The sequence below is a fragment of the Ichthyophthirius multifiliis genome (assembly GCF_000220395.1).
Source record: "Ichthyophthirius multifiliis unplaced genomic scaffold scaff_1120509251061, whole genome shotgun sequence".
Lineage (NCBI taxonomy): Eukaryota > Ciliophora > Oligohymenophorea > Hymenostomatida > Ichthyophthirius > Ichthyophthirius multifiliis.
The window spans coordinates 1-11,170 of NW_004086240.1; the positions used below are offsets into that span (position 1 = coordinate 1).

General features: G+C 15.5%; 3 protein-coding genes across 3 annotated transcripts, besides 16 other annotated features; 1 reads left to right on the forward strand and 2 right to left on the reverse strand. All coding sequences in view use genetic code 6, as the record gives it.

The window, feature by feature from the left end:
* The first annotated feature begins 1,104 nt into the window (after window positions 1-1,104).
* Window positions 1,105-1,166: a microsatellite.
* Window positions 1,167-1,219: 53 nt separating this feature from the next.
* Window positions 1,220-1,266: a microsatellite.
* A 1,567-nt stretch (window positions 1,267-2,833) lies between these two features.
* Window positions 2,834-2,875: a microsatellite.
* Window positions 2,876-3,923: 1,048 nt separating this feature from the next.
* Window positions 3,924-3,976: a microsatellite.
* A 416-nt stretch (window positions 3,977-4,392) lies between these two features.
* On the forward strand, window positions 4,393-5,429 carry IMG5_136330 (hypothetical protein; the record flags this gene model as incomplete). Its single annotated transcript, XM_004031812.1, has 2 exons — window positions 4,393-4,580; window positions 4,862-5,429. 2 exons carry the CDS (start codon window positions 4,393-4,395, stop codon window positions 5,427-5,429), a joined length of 756 nt encoding a protein of 251 aa, XP_004031860.1.
* Window positions 5,430-5,884: 455 nt separating this feature from the next.
* Window positions 5,885-5,942: a microsatellite.
* Window positions 5,943-6,243: 301 nt separating this feature from the next.
* Window positions 6,244-6,278: a microsatellite.
* Window positions 6,279-6,616: 338 nt separating this feature from the next.
* Window positions 6,617-7,777, reverse strand: IMG5_136340 (hypothetical protein; the record flags this gene model as incomplete). The annotated part of the gene is made up of 3 exons (XM_004031813.1): window positions 7,499-7,777; window positions 7,371-7,443; window positions 6,617-7,288 (listed from the first exon to the last, which is right to left on the reverse strand). The coding sequence occupies exons 1-3, from the start codon at window positions 7,747-7,749 to the stop codon at window positions 6,617-6,619; spliced, it is 996 nt and encodes a 331-aa protein (XP_004031861.1). The 5' UTR covers window positions 7,750-7,777.
* Window positions 7,319-7,366: a microsatellite.
* A 438-nt stretch (window positions 7,778-8,215) lies between the features above and the next one.
* Window positions 8,216-8,313: a microsatellite.
* Window positions 8,252-8,313: a microsatellite.
* Window positions 8,314-8,858: 545 nt separating this feature from the next.
* Window positions 8,859-9,554, reverse strand: IMG5_136350 (hypothetical protein; the record flags this gene model as incomplete). Its single annotated transcript, XM_004031814.1, has 2 exons — window positions 8,859-9,352; window positions 9,521-9,554. The coding sequence occupies 2 exons, from the start codon at window positions 9,552-9,554 to the stop codon at window positions 8,859-8,861; spliced, it is 528 nt and encodes a 175-aa protein (XP_004031862.1).
* Window positions 9,435-9,500: a microsatellite.
* Window positions 9,440-9,496: a microsatellite.
* A 361-nt stretch (window positions 9,555-9,915) lies between the features above and the next one.
* Window positions 9,916-9,960: a microsatellite.
* Window positions 9,961-10,010: 50 nt separating this feature from the next.
* Window positions 10,011-10,083: a microsatellite.
* Window positions 10,024-10,080: a microsatellite.
* Window positions 10,084-10,292: 209 nt separating the features above from the next.
* Window positions 10,293-10,328: a microsatellite.
* Window positions 10,329-10,467: 139 nt separating this feature from the next.
* Window positions 10,468-10,532: a microsatellite.
* Window positions 10,533-11,170: the final 638 nt, after the last annotated feature.

Genomic DNA, 11,170 nt, shown 5'->3' on the forward strand with positions numbered 1-11,170 from the left:
TATATAATAATGTTATAATTTATTTGCATATTTCAACATATTTTTTTATTTGTAATTACAATTAATATATTTTTTTACATCATTTACATTAAGAATATAAAAAACAAATTATGGATATATATAAATTTATTAATAATTAATTTAATCTTTTAATATTCTATGAATAAATATGGTGAATATCCATATTTATTTAAATAATTTCTTAAAAATATATATTAACTACGCTGATGATTAATTTAAAAACAATACTTAAATTTTAAAAATATAAATAAAAATATTGCTTAAAAATTTAAAATATTATATTATAAAGTGTTATTTAATATAAAATAAAATAGAAACTTCTTTATTATACATAAAATAATTAATAATATAATTTTTAATTTTAAAATTATAAATTTTTCTCAAATAATAAGAATAATTATAAAAGTCAATATTATTGAAATTAATGAGAAATTTTCGATTTTAAATATATAAAAATAAAGTATATTTATAATTTTAAGCTTAAAAAAAATTATAAAGAATTATCTTCTGAAAAAAAAATATAAATTAAAATATTATTATTGTAATTTTCAATGATGAATATATATTTTAATTTGAAAATAAATAAATTTAAAAATTTAGTATATCGAAATAAAAACATAACTAATAGTAAAATATAAATTGCATAAATTTTTTAATTATGACTTGTTGTACTGTATTTTATAAGAAAGGAAATTTGGATTTATTCTAAATAATATATTAAAAATGATTAATTAATTTCTTTTAATATATTTAGTAATTATATAAAAAATAAATACAATTTAAAATCGTAATTTTAGCTTTTAAATTAAATAATAATTAATTAGTATAAGAAAAAATACACAAAATTTTAGAAATGAAAACTTAATTATAAAGTATTAAGAATATTTATTAATTTATATAATATAAAAAAATGGTTTAAAAATAATAAGAAAACAAAACAATTTAAACATTTATATATATTACAAACATTAGAATAAAAAATATTTTAAAATCATTAAATTTATAATTATATATGTAAAATAATTTTTATTAAAAATTAATAAAATATATAATAATATAATTATTACAAAATATATAGTAATTTTTTAATAAATATAAATATTTAATTTATATATTTTCATAAAATAATATTTAAATTTTTATATATATTTTATATATTTTTAGTATTTTAGATTTCGTTTAATATTTTTTAAAAATATATTGTAGATTTTTTTATTTTATTTTTTAATTTAGAATTTTTTTATTCTTATTTTTTAATATTACTCTTATATTATTAATGAAAAATGTTCTAAATAATATTTTTATATAAATATTAAAAAAGAATAGATATTAAAGTTTTAAAAGTATTTAATATATATTTTATTATAACAAACACAAATTAATATTATTACATAAATCTAAAAATCTAAAAAGCTTTTTTCTCTATATAAATTAAAAATATACATACGATTTCTTCAATTTATTTATAATATCATAAATAAAAATATTTAATAAATATATATAAATTCCTATACTGAGTATTAATTATTCTATACTATTTTTTTATATCCACTTTTTTAAATATTGCATTTTTATATAATAATATTAAATATATGATAAATTTATTTTATAATTTAAATAAATATATAAAAACAAACCTTTAATTTTAGTTTTTGTAAATAAACATAATAATTAATATAAAAAGGTAAAATAAACAAAAGAAAATAATTTAATAAAACATTATTACAATTTATATTTGACAATAATTAAAAAAATATTGCAAAAAATATTAAAATAAAAAAAGAAAAAAATTATTTAATAATAAAATATTTTATTATAAACTAAAACTAAAAAATGAGCAAATTCTTTAGTAGTCTTATTTAAACATTTAAAGCCAAAATAAAAGACGAAAATAATATAAATTAAATATTAAAAAGCTCTTGTTTTTCCAAAGATAACTTTGACGAAATAATAAACGAAGACTGCTTGAAAATCTAAGAATGTTTAATTAAATAGTATAATTTTTAAGAATCCTAAAGCCCAAACACATAAACTTAATTTTTTATATATTTATAATAAAATTAGATCCAGTTTTGTTTATCATAAAGGTTAAAATTTTTATACTTAATTCACGTATTAATCCAAAAGAATGGCTAACGTTTTGCGGAATAATTTTTCGAAAGTAAACTAAATTATTTACGTGGACATGTAATGAAATGCGAAACAAAATAATAATTTGGAGATAACTGCATGATATATAATTTTTCTGATTTGCAAAAATGGTTAGATGATAATTTAATAAAATTTTATTATGATTATTTGATGAAATTATCCAATAATTTAGATTTATATAATATTTGTATAGGAAATTAAGACAATGATTTATATTCAATAATGAATTTACGTATAATAATATTATTTAAAGTGAACAATTTATTAAACTTTCTAATAAAACTCCATAAATAATTTTAAATTATTTTTACAAAATTTAGCTTTTTATCTATAATTAAAAATATTGCCTTTTAAGTTCTAAAAGACTGTATTACATATTATAATTTTATGCATAATCAAATAATGGATATAGTTAAATGCTATGAATAAATTTCTGATTAAGATAAAATGTAATTTTATGAACTTTTCATTGAATTAATCAAATTAAATTCACAACTACATGAATTTGGAAAGCTTAGAAAAATAATAGATCAATGTTAATAAATAGATTAACTTTAAATTCTTAATATAAGCAAATAAAGAGCAAGACAAATCGACTTGAATTAAAGGAAACTTATCCTTTAAAATGAATAATTATAAAAACAAAGAAAAGTTAAACTTAAATAATAATAATCTTCTAATAAAAATAATTTTAATAAAAATACTAAAATAAACAGTGGAAGTATGACTACAAGGTAATCCTCACTCAAACCTTATGAACAAATAAGCGAAGCAACAAACGATGATGATGAAGAAGAAATAGAATATAAAAACAATAAAAATTAAAATAAAAGAAAAACGTTTATTTTTTCAAATGATAACAGTCCTTCTTAAAAGTTTTAAAATTTAGATATGATGTTTTCAAAGTAAGAAAAAACAATTAAATTGATAATTAGAATGGACCTTTTACTGATAGAGGTGTTTATATTTAATTTAATAAAGATTAAGATGAAGAAAAAAGTGATTCTACTAAAGATACTAAAAAAAGTAATGAATAAATTAATAATTTTAAACCTAATTAATGATTATTAGAATTTCTTGTAAAAATTGAATGAATTTTTTAGTATATATTCAATTTTTTTTTATTTTATTTTTTTTGTTAAAAAAAAAATAATATTAAAAATTATGTATAAATATTTTTTTTAGTTATTCAGATAAATTTTTATTTTTTATTTTTTTTCTTATTGTTTGAATAACTATTTTATTTCTGAAATATCATTTATTTAATTATTAGTAATATTATATATTTTCTATATATTTCTTAGTTTCCAAAAGTTATATTAATTTTTACTTATTTTTTTCATTTTATTTTAATTACAAATAAAGAAATATGTTTAAATTTATTTTTGTAAATAAATATGGTAAAACATAGATTATATATATTCCATTATTCTTTTTTTCATACTTTCAAAATAATAGAAGGTTTTGAGGGAAGAAGTAATCAAAAAAAAAAAAAAAAAAATTAATGTGAGTAAAAAATTAATTTGTAATTAAAGGTGAGGAGGAGTATTATAAAATTAAAAATCAAATATAGACTTTTTTTGTTAATTTTTTATAGATATTGGTATACACACACTAAATAAATAAAATTATTAAAATTAAAGAAAAGGGGGGGAAGGGGGGGGAATGAAAAATAGAGGTAGTTCAATACAAAATATAAATAAAAAGCAAACATTTGAAACAAATTTTTAAAGGAAAATAATAATAATTTAAATTATTTTTAAAATATAAAATAATAATTGTTTTTAAAATCTAAAATAATAATAAATTTATAAAAAAGCTTATTTATGAAAATAGTTAGTTATTAAATAACTATTTATTCGAAACAAAAAAATAAAATTTAAATTTATAAAAAGGAAAAATAAAAAAGAAATATTAAAAAACCAATCTATATATTTTTAAAAAATTTCAAGCAATAAAAAAAATAACTTTAATTTTCAACAATTTTAATTTCAATTTTAAGCATTATATAAATAAAAAATAATTACATTTTTAAATTAAAATAATATAAAAAGTTTCAATAAAAACAAAAAAAATGTATTAACAATAACATAATTTAAAAAAGATAGTTTTACCAAAAACTCATCCCCATCGTCATTATTTAATTAATTTTCCAAAAAGAATAACCCAATAGAGACTCCATTATCATAAAAAGAAATATTAGCAAACAACTAAAATATAATGAATTACCAGCAAAACTAATCTCAGCAATATTATAATAATACTTTATAAAATCGTTTAGAATTAATTGAAAGTAATTTAGCAAGAGTGTGTAACTAACATGAAGCCTTAATGCCTTTATTATCTTTATTAGAAATAGTTCCAAGAATAAACAATAGCGAAAATAATTTAAAGTAAATAACATAAAGGTTATGCGAATAAGAATAAACATTTGAAAAAATAGCTTCTTAAATAAATTTTAATAAAAACTAACATGTAATTATATAAATAGAAAGAAATTTTAAGAATACTACATAATAAGTAAAAATTTAAACACTTTACATATTATAAATAAAAAAAAGCTTAATTAAATAAAAACTGAAATGACAGAAATATAAAATAACTTAAAAACCAATACAAAAGTTGCCGAAGCTAAATTAAGAGAAGAAGCTTAAAATGTATATAAAAACGTTGAAAATAAAATTGACAGAAATAAAAAAGATATTTCAAATCTCCTTTCAGATTTCAAAAATTAAATTTAATAATCTGTTAAAAAATAAGAAGAAAAGTAATTACATTCTAAAAATAATGCACATGAAAGTAAGTAACAACATGAATTATAAGAAAAAGTATTTCTTAATAAAAAAACAAAAAAAATTAATTTTGTTTTTTTATATATTTATATATATATATATAAATAGGTTAATCATTATATGGATAAAGTCTAAATCTAATATTAAAAAGACATGACTAATTTATATCGAGAAATAGGAATGATAAGAAATGAAATCGAACTTGCCTATGATAAAGAGAGAAGAAGTAATATATTTGAATAAATAAATTAATTTCCTAAAGACTTGGATTAGAATGATAAAAAGCTTTCAATTGCAAATTTAGAATAAAATGTTTTTTTTTCTGATATAGAATATTTTGACAAGGAAAATTAAGAAAGGCTTATATACGAATTAGATTGTCTAAAATATAAAGTATAATTTTTTATATAAATAAAATAAACAAAATATAAAAAAAGATTGAATAAATAAGCCATATTATTATGAATGGAAACAATAATGAAGAATTAAAAAGTGAAATTATATATTTAGAAGACAGAATTTTTAGTTTAAAAAACTAAATACATGGAACGAAAAAGAAATATCTAATTGATGTTAAAAAAATCGAAGATAGACTTGAAAAAATTCTTATTATGAAAGATTAAGCAATATTAAGAAAATCAAAAACAGATAAACCTTATTAAGAAGTTATGTAACAAAACTTTGTAGAAATAGATAATTATTCAAAAAGAATTGAGATTTTAAATAATTCTATTAATGTTAATGTTGAATAACTGTAAGCTAGGCAAAGTGAAATTGATGAAAAGCTTTAACTTTTAAAGACTTTAAGAGATTGATTTTTTTTTAATTTATATATATTTTATTATATTTATTAAAACAAAGAAAAAAAAAAAAAAACTATATATTAACTTTTTATTTAATAAAAAATTTTGTTGATAAATAATTAATTTTTTATTATTTCAAATTTAATTTATTTTATATTTAAATAATTTTATTATTTATGCTTTTTTAACGTTATGCGTAAATTTATCTTAAATGATTAAAATTTAAAGCTAAAATGAAAACTTTTTAGAGATTCTCCCCCCCTCTAAATGCATTTCAATATATAAATAGATAATTCTATGGTTAGAGAACCGAATTGTATTTATTATTTTAATAATTTTAAATTTTTTTAAAAACAAAATATAATCCCATTAATACATTATAAATAAATAATATATATGAAATTAATTTTATTTATGCTAACTATTTTATATATCTATCTTATTGCATTTTTTTGTTTAATATCAAATGTCCATAATATATTTAATTATCTAGTGTATATTTATTATTAGTAGAAAACATATAACTTTATTTTTTTTAAATAAATTAATTCAATCAATATATTTAATGCTATCTTTATAAATACTTATTAAATAAAAAGTTTGCATTTATAAACTATAAAAAAAAAATATTTTTTATAATTAATATATTATAAGCCCTAAAATTATTCTAATCCGTTTTTATTAATAATAAAAATCACCAATATAAAACAATATTTTCCATTTTATATTTTTTTATTATAATAAAAGTGGACATATAAAAATTAAAGGATTTTTAAATACAAATATTTTTTTTTTTTAATTTACAAATAAAACTAAAAAAAAAAAAAAAAAAACAAAAACAAAATACTCTCACAAATAATTATCTGGAGTATTTCCAACAAAATAAGGAGCTCCCCAATTTTCTCTATAAACTTTTTATCCGGTTTCTTCACAAATATCTTTTGGAGTTTTATTTTGAGTAATCATTTTGAAATAAGCCATAATCATACTATATGGATTAATTTTTTTGCTTACAGTTTGAAATCTACAATGTCTAAATCCTGTAAGCAAAAGCATAGAAGCAATAATTGGACTTCCCCAAGGATTGAAAGTTCTTGCAGGAGTAACAGTAATTTCAAATCTATTATATTATCCATAAAGTTATCTAGGAACAGTATGATATAAATCCAAAGGAATTGCAATAAGATTTCTTTTACAATGTAAAATAGCATTATCTAGAGCCTCTTCAAAATCACTTCCTTTACCTTTTCCATATCCAACTAAACCATTTCCATTTCCCATAAAAATCAGATATCTGTAAGATTAAATTCTTTATAAAGTTGTCACTTTTGTAGTTAAACCTCTACTAAGTAATATAATCATGAAATCTTCATTTAAACTTAACCTCAATTCTTCTTATTTATAACCTATATTTTCATTTCCAGCCAATTCAACTTATTCTAATTCTTCATCTTAGTCATAATGCTTTTCATCATCATCTTCTTACAAATTCTAATCGATTTCCTCATCATCTCCATCTATCTTTTTGATTTTATTTATTTAAAAATATGCATATATATATATATATATATATATATATATATATATATATATATATATTTACTTAATCAATTGGTTTATTTAAATTCTTTAATTTTCTGTTTCTAAATTCTTCAATCATATCTATTTCTTCTTATCTTTATTATTTATTTATTTTTAGGTTTTAAAAAAAAAATATTTAGTTTAAAAAACCTTAATTAATTTGATTTAGCGAATTCGCTATTTTCTCTTGTATAATGTGACAAATCTAATATATGTGGATATTGCTTATGTTTATCTTAATAACCTTTCAAAAATTTATTGAATTCTTCATCATATTTTGATGTAGTATCAATTGTTTCCTTAAATTTGCCGTCTTTTATTTGATCAGTTAAAAAGCTTTAAAGTTTTAATTTTTCTTATACTGTTTACTTTATTCTCATTTTATCGGATATTTTATTCATTGTATTTTAAACAGACCTTAATCTTGAAAATTTATAAAATATTCTAATATTCATTCTTATTCTTCAACCTTTTTTTTTTTTTTATTTTGCTTATTTTATATAATTTATATAAAAAATCTTGTTTATTTGTTATTATTTTTATTTATATATATATAAGTATATACTTATATATTAAAAAATATTTAGTTTTTATTAATTTTAATATTAATAAAAATACATAATTAAAAATAAAAAATGCATAAATATAATTTTCTCTTTTAAAAAATAATTTTTTTATTTTAATTCAATATTTTTTGTAAAGCTCAAGTATTTAATTTTCTAAATTACCATCATCATTAGTAATAAATTCAAATTATTATTATTCTTATATGTAAAGGTTTTTTACATGTTCAAATCTTTCTCTTTTTTCATTTTGCAATTGTTTTAACAATTTAAGTACAACCTTAATATTTAATAAAAAATAATGTATATATATATAAATATTAATAAATATAAATAAAATTATTTATAATTATATTTATATATATATATTTATATATCTATATATATATTTTTATATTATATTTTACCTATTCTTATAATTCTGAAGCTTAAACCTAATTTTTTAAATGAGATTTAATAGTATTTTTTAACATATCAATTCGAGATTGATAAATATTATTTAAATTACAAAAATGATTTATAGTTTATTAATCTTTTAACCTTTTTTACATATTAAAATCATTTTTTTCATCAATAATTTTTCTTTTTTCTAATTCATAAATAATTTTATGTCTATTTTTTTATATTTTTTTATTATATTTAAAAAAAAAAATTACATTTTATTCAAATATTAAATTTTTTAATCCTTAATATGTTCATACATTTATTATTACTATAAATTTTCTAGTTATTATTATTATTATTTCTTATTTTTTGGTATTATTTTTTAATTTTAATTACTAAATTATTCGTTTCCATTTTATATGTTATCCAAGTTATATTTCTATAATAAATTTTGAAATTCTATATATCTTTCGTCATTTTAATCAATATTATTTTCAATTAAAAATGTATGCAATTCTTTTATCCTTTAAATATCTTATTTTTATTCTTCAGTTAATTCTTATTCATCTAAATATTTTTTGTTTAATAATTTTATATTTTTTATATATACCTAATTCTTATACACTTTCATCTTCTTATTTAATATAATTTTCTTATTAAATTTATTATTATTAAGTCTTTTTTAATTTATTCTTATTTTTTAATAAAGGATTAGTAGTAATAAACCTTTAATTTTGATTTGGAAAAAGTTATTTTTCAATTAATTTTTTTTATAGACCTTTTTAGAAATGAGTATCTTCAATCAAATTTTTTTAACTTTTAGTTTTTTGAAGTTTTTTAATTTATTATTAGCCTTATTAAAATTACTATTATTACTAAGAACTTTCTTGTAAATATTATTCTTCTTCCTACTTAGGCTATATATTTTACTAGGGGCGCTTATTTTTTTTACTTTTAACCTTCCTGTTTCCATGTTCATCATATTCACTTGATTCTTATGATAATTCGCTTATATGTTCATTATTTTATTATGGGATTTATTATTATTATTCGTCTTCTGGGTCCTAAACTAAATTTTCTGCTTCACTTAATCTTTCTTCTTTTTAACTAACTAATAAAATTGTAAAAATTAAAAAAAAATATGTATATAAATTTATTTATATAATTATATATATATATTTATATAAATATATATATATATATATTATTCTTTTAATATAATTACTTTAGTTTTCATCTTCTCCTTCAGGTTATTTCATTTTATATAATTTAGATAATTCCACTATTATTTATAAAAAATTTAATAAATGTCTTGAATCTTGTTCAGAAATAGTTTATCCTTTTATATGAGTTAGATCCATATTTAATACATCTTATGATAAAACATCTATTAAACTTTAAAGCTTCTAACCTGATGTAGTCTTTGAATTTTCAATTTATATTATTTTTTATGCTATAAATGGAAACATTATTTTAAACATTTCTATATATATTTTTTCATTGTAAAATTCGCCTATATCTTCTATTTGTATTTCTAGCTCTATGTTATTTACTATTTCTTCAAAATTTGTTACTATGTTTTCAATGTCTTTATCTATCATTTATACACTATCTTAATCCATTTTTTTTTAATGTTTAAATATTTTTTATTTTTTTTTAAATATTAATTTATATTATAAATTCAAAAAATTATTTAATTTAAACATTAAATAAAGTATTTTTTTGATTATTATTTTTATATTTAATTAATTTTTTTATTAATTATTCATAAATTTTATTATTTTTTTAATTTAAATATAAATTTTTCTTATAGATTATAGTTTTTATTTTTTAGTTCTAATTTTTTATTTATTCAATGAAATTAGTATAATACATTATATAATTTTATTAAAAATAATAAAATATATATTGCTTAATATAAATATTTTATAATTAATATTTAAATGTTTTTTTTAATTATTATTTTTTATTTCAATTAATTTTAAAAGTAAATGATTATATTTAATATATTTTTAATATTATAATAAATTTTTTTTATTTTATAAAGAAATGAAGAAATTTAGAATATAATATCGTTACTATTTAAATTAATTTCTAAATATATTAAAAGTATATAATTTTTAGAAACAATTAATGAAAAAATATTAAATTCAAATATTTATATTATAAGTTTATATTATATATATATTATTTATATAATATTTTAAAATATTTATAAATATTATATATATTATTATTACATCCAAAAAGAAAAAATATATATACTAAAAAAAACATTAAACATTTTAATTAAGTCTTATTTTTAAATAATATCTTCTGGAATATATTTTATGCGATAAAAAACATATTCTAAATTACTTTAAAAAATAATAAATTTTTTTTAGTTAAAATAAAAAATTATTTTATCAAATACTATAAAAGTTAATATATATATTATTAAACTTAATTAATGCATGTTAAATACTGGCTATTATAATTTAGAAAAAATATTATATAAAAAGAATATTTATTAGTAAATAAATTATAAAAGGAAATATATATAAGTTAAATTACTAATTAAAAGTATGACTCATCTAGCAAATTTCAAACCAATTTATTCATAATTTTCTTTACTAAAATTTAGCTCCTGTTAATATTAAGCTAAATTTTTTTGTTTAAACTTACCAAAGCTGTCAAACTTTGTTAATTTTAAACTTTAATTATTTTTTGCATATGAAATATAAAATTATTGATTATAAATATCGGATTTGCCTTTAAATTTTTTTTTTTTTTTAATCCTCTAAAAATATATACATATGTAAGTTATTTCAATTTTCTAATATAACTATCGAAGTCAATAAAATATACTAGTAATTTTTAAATATGGCAAAAGAAA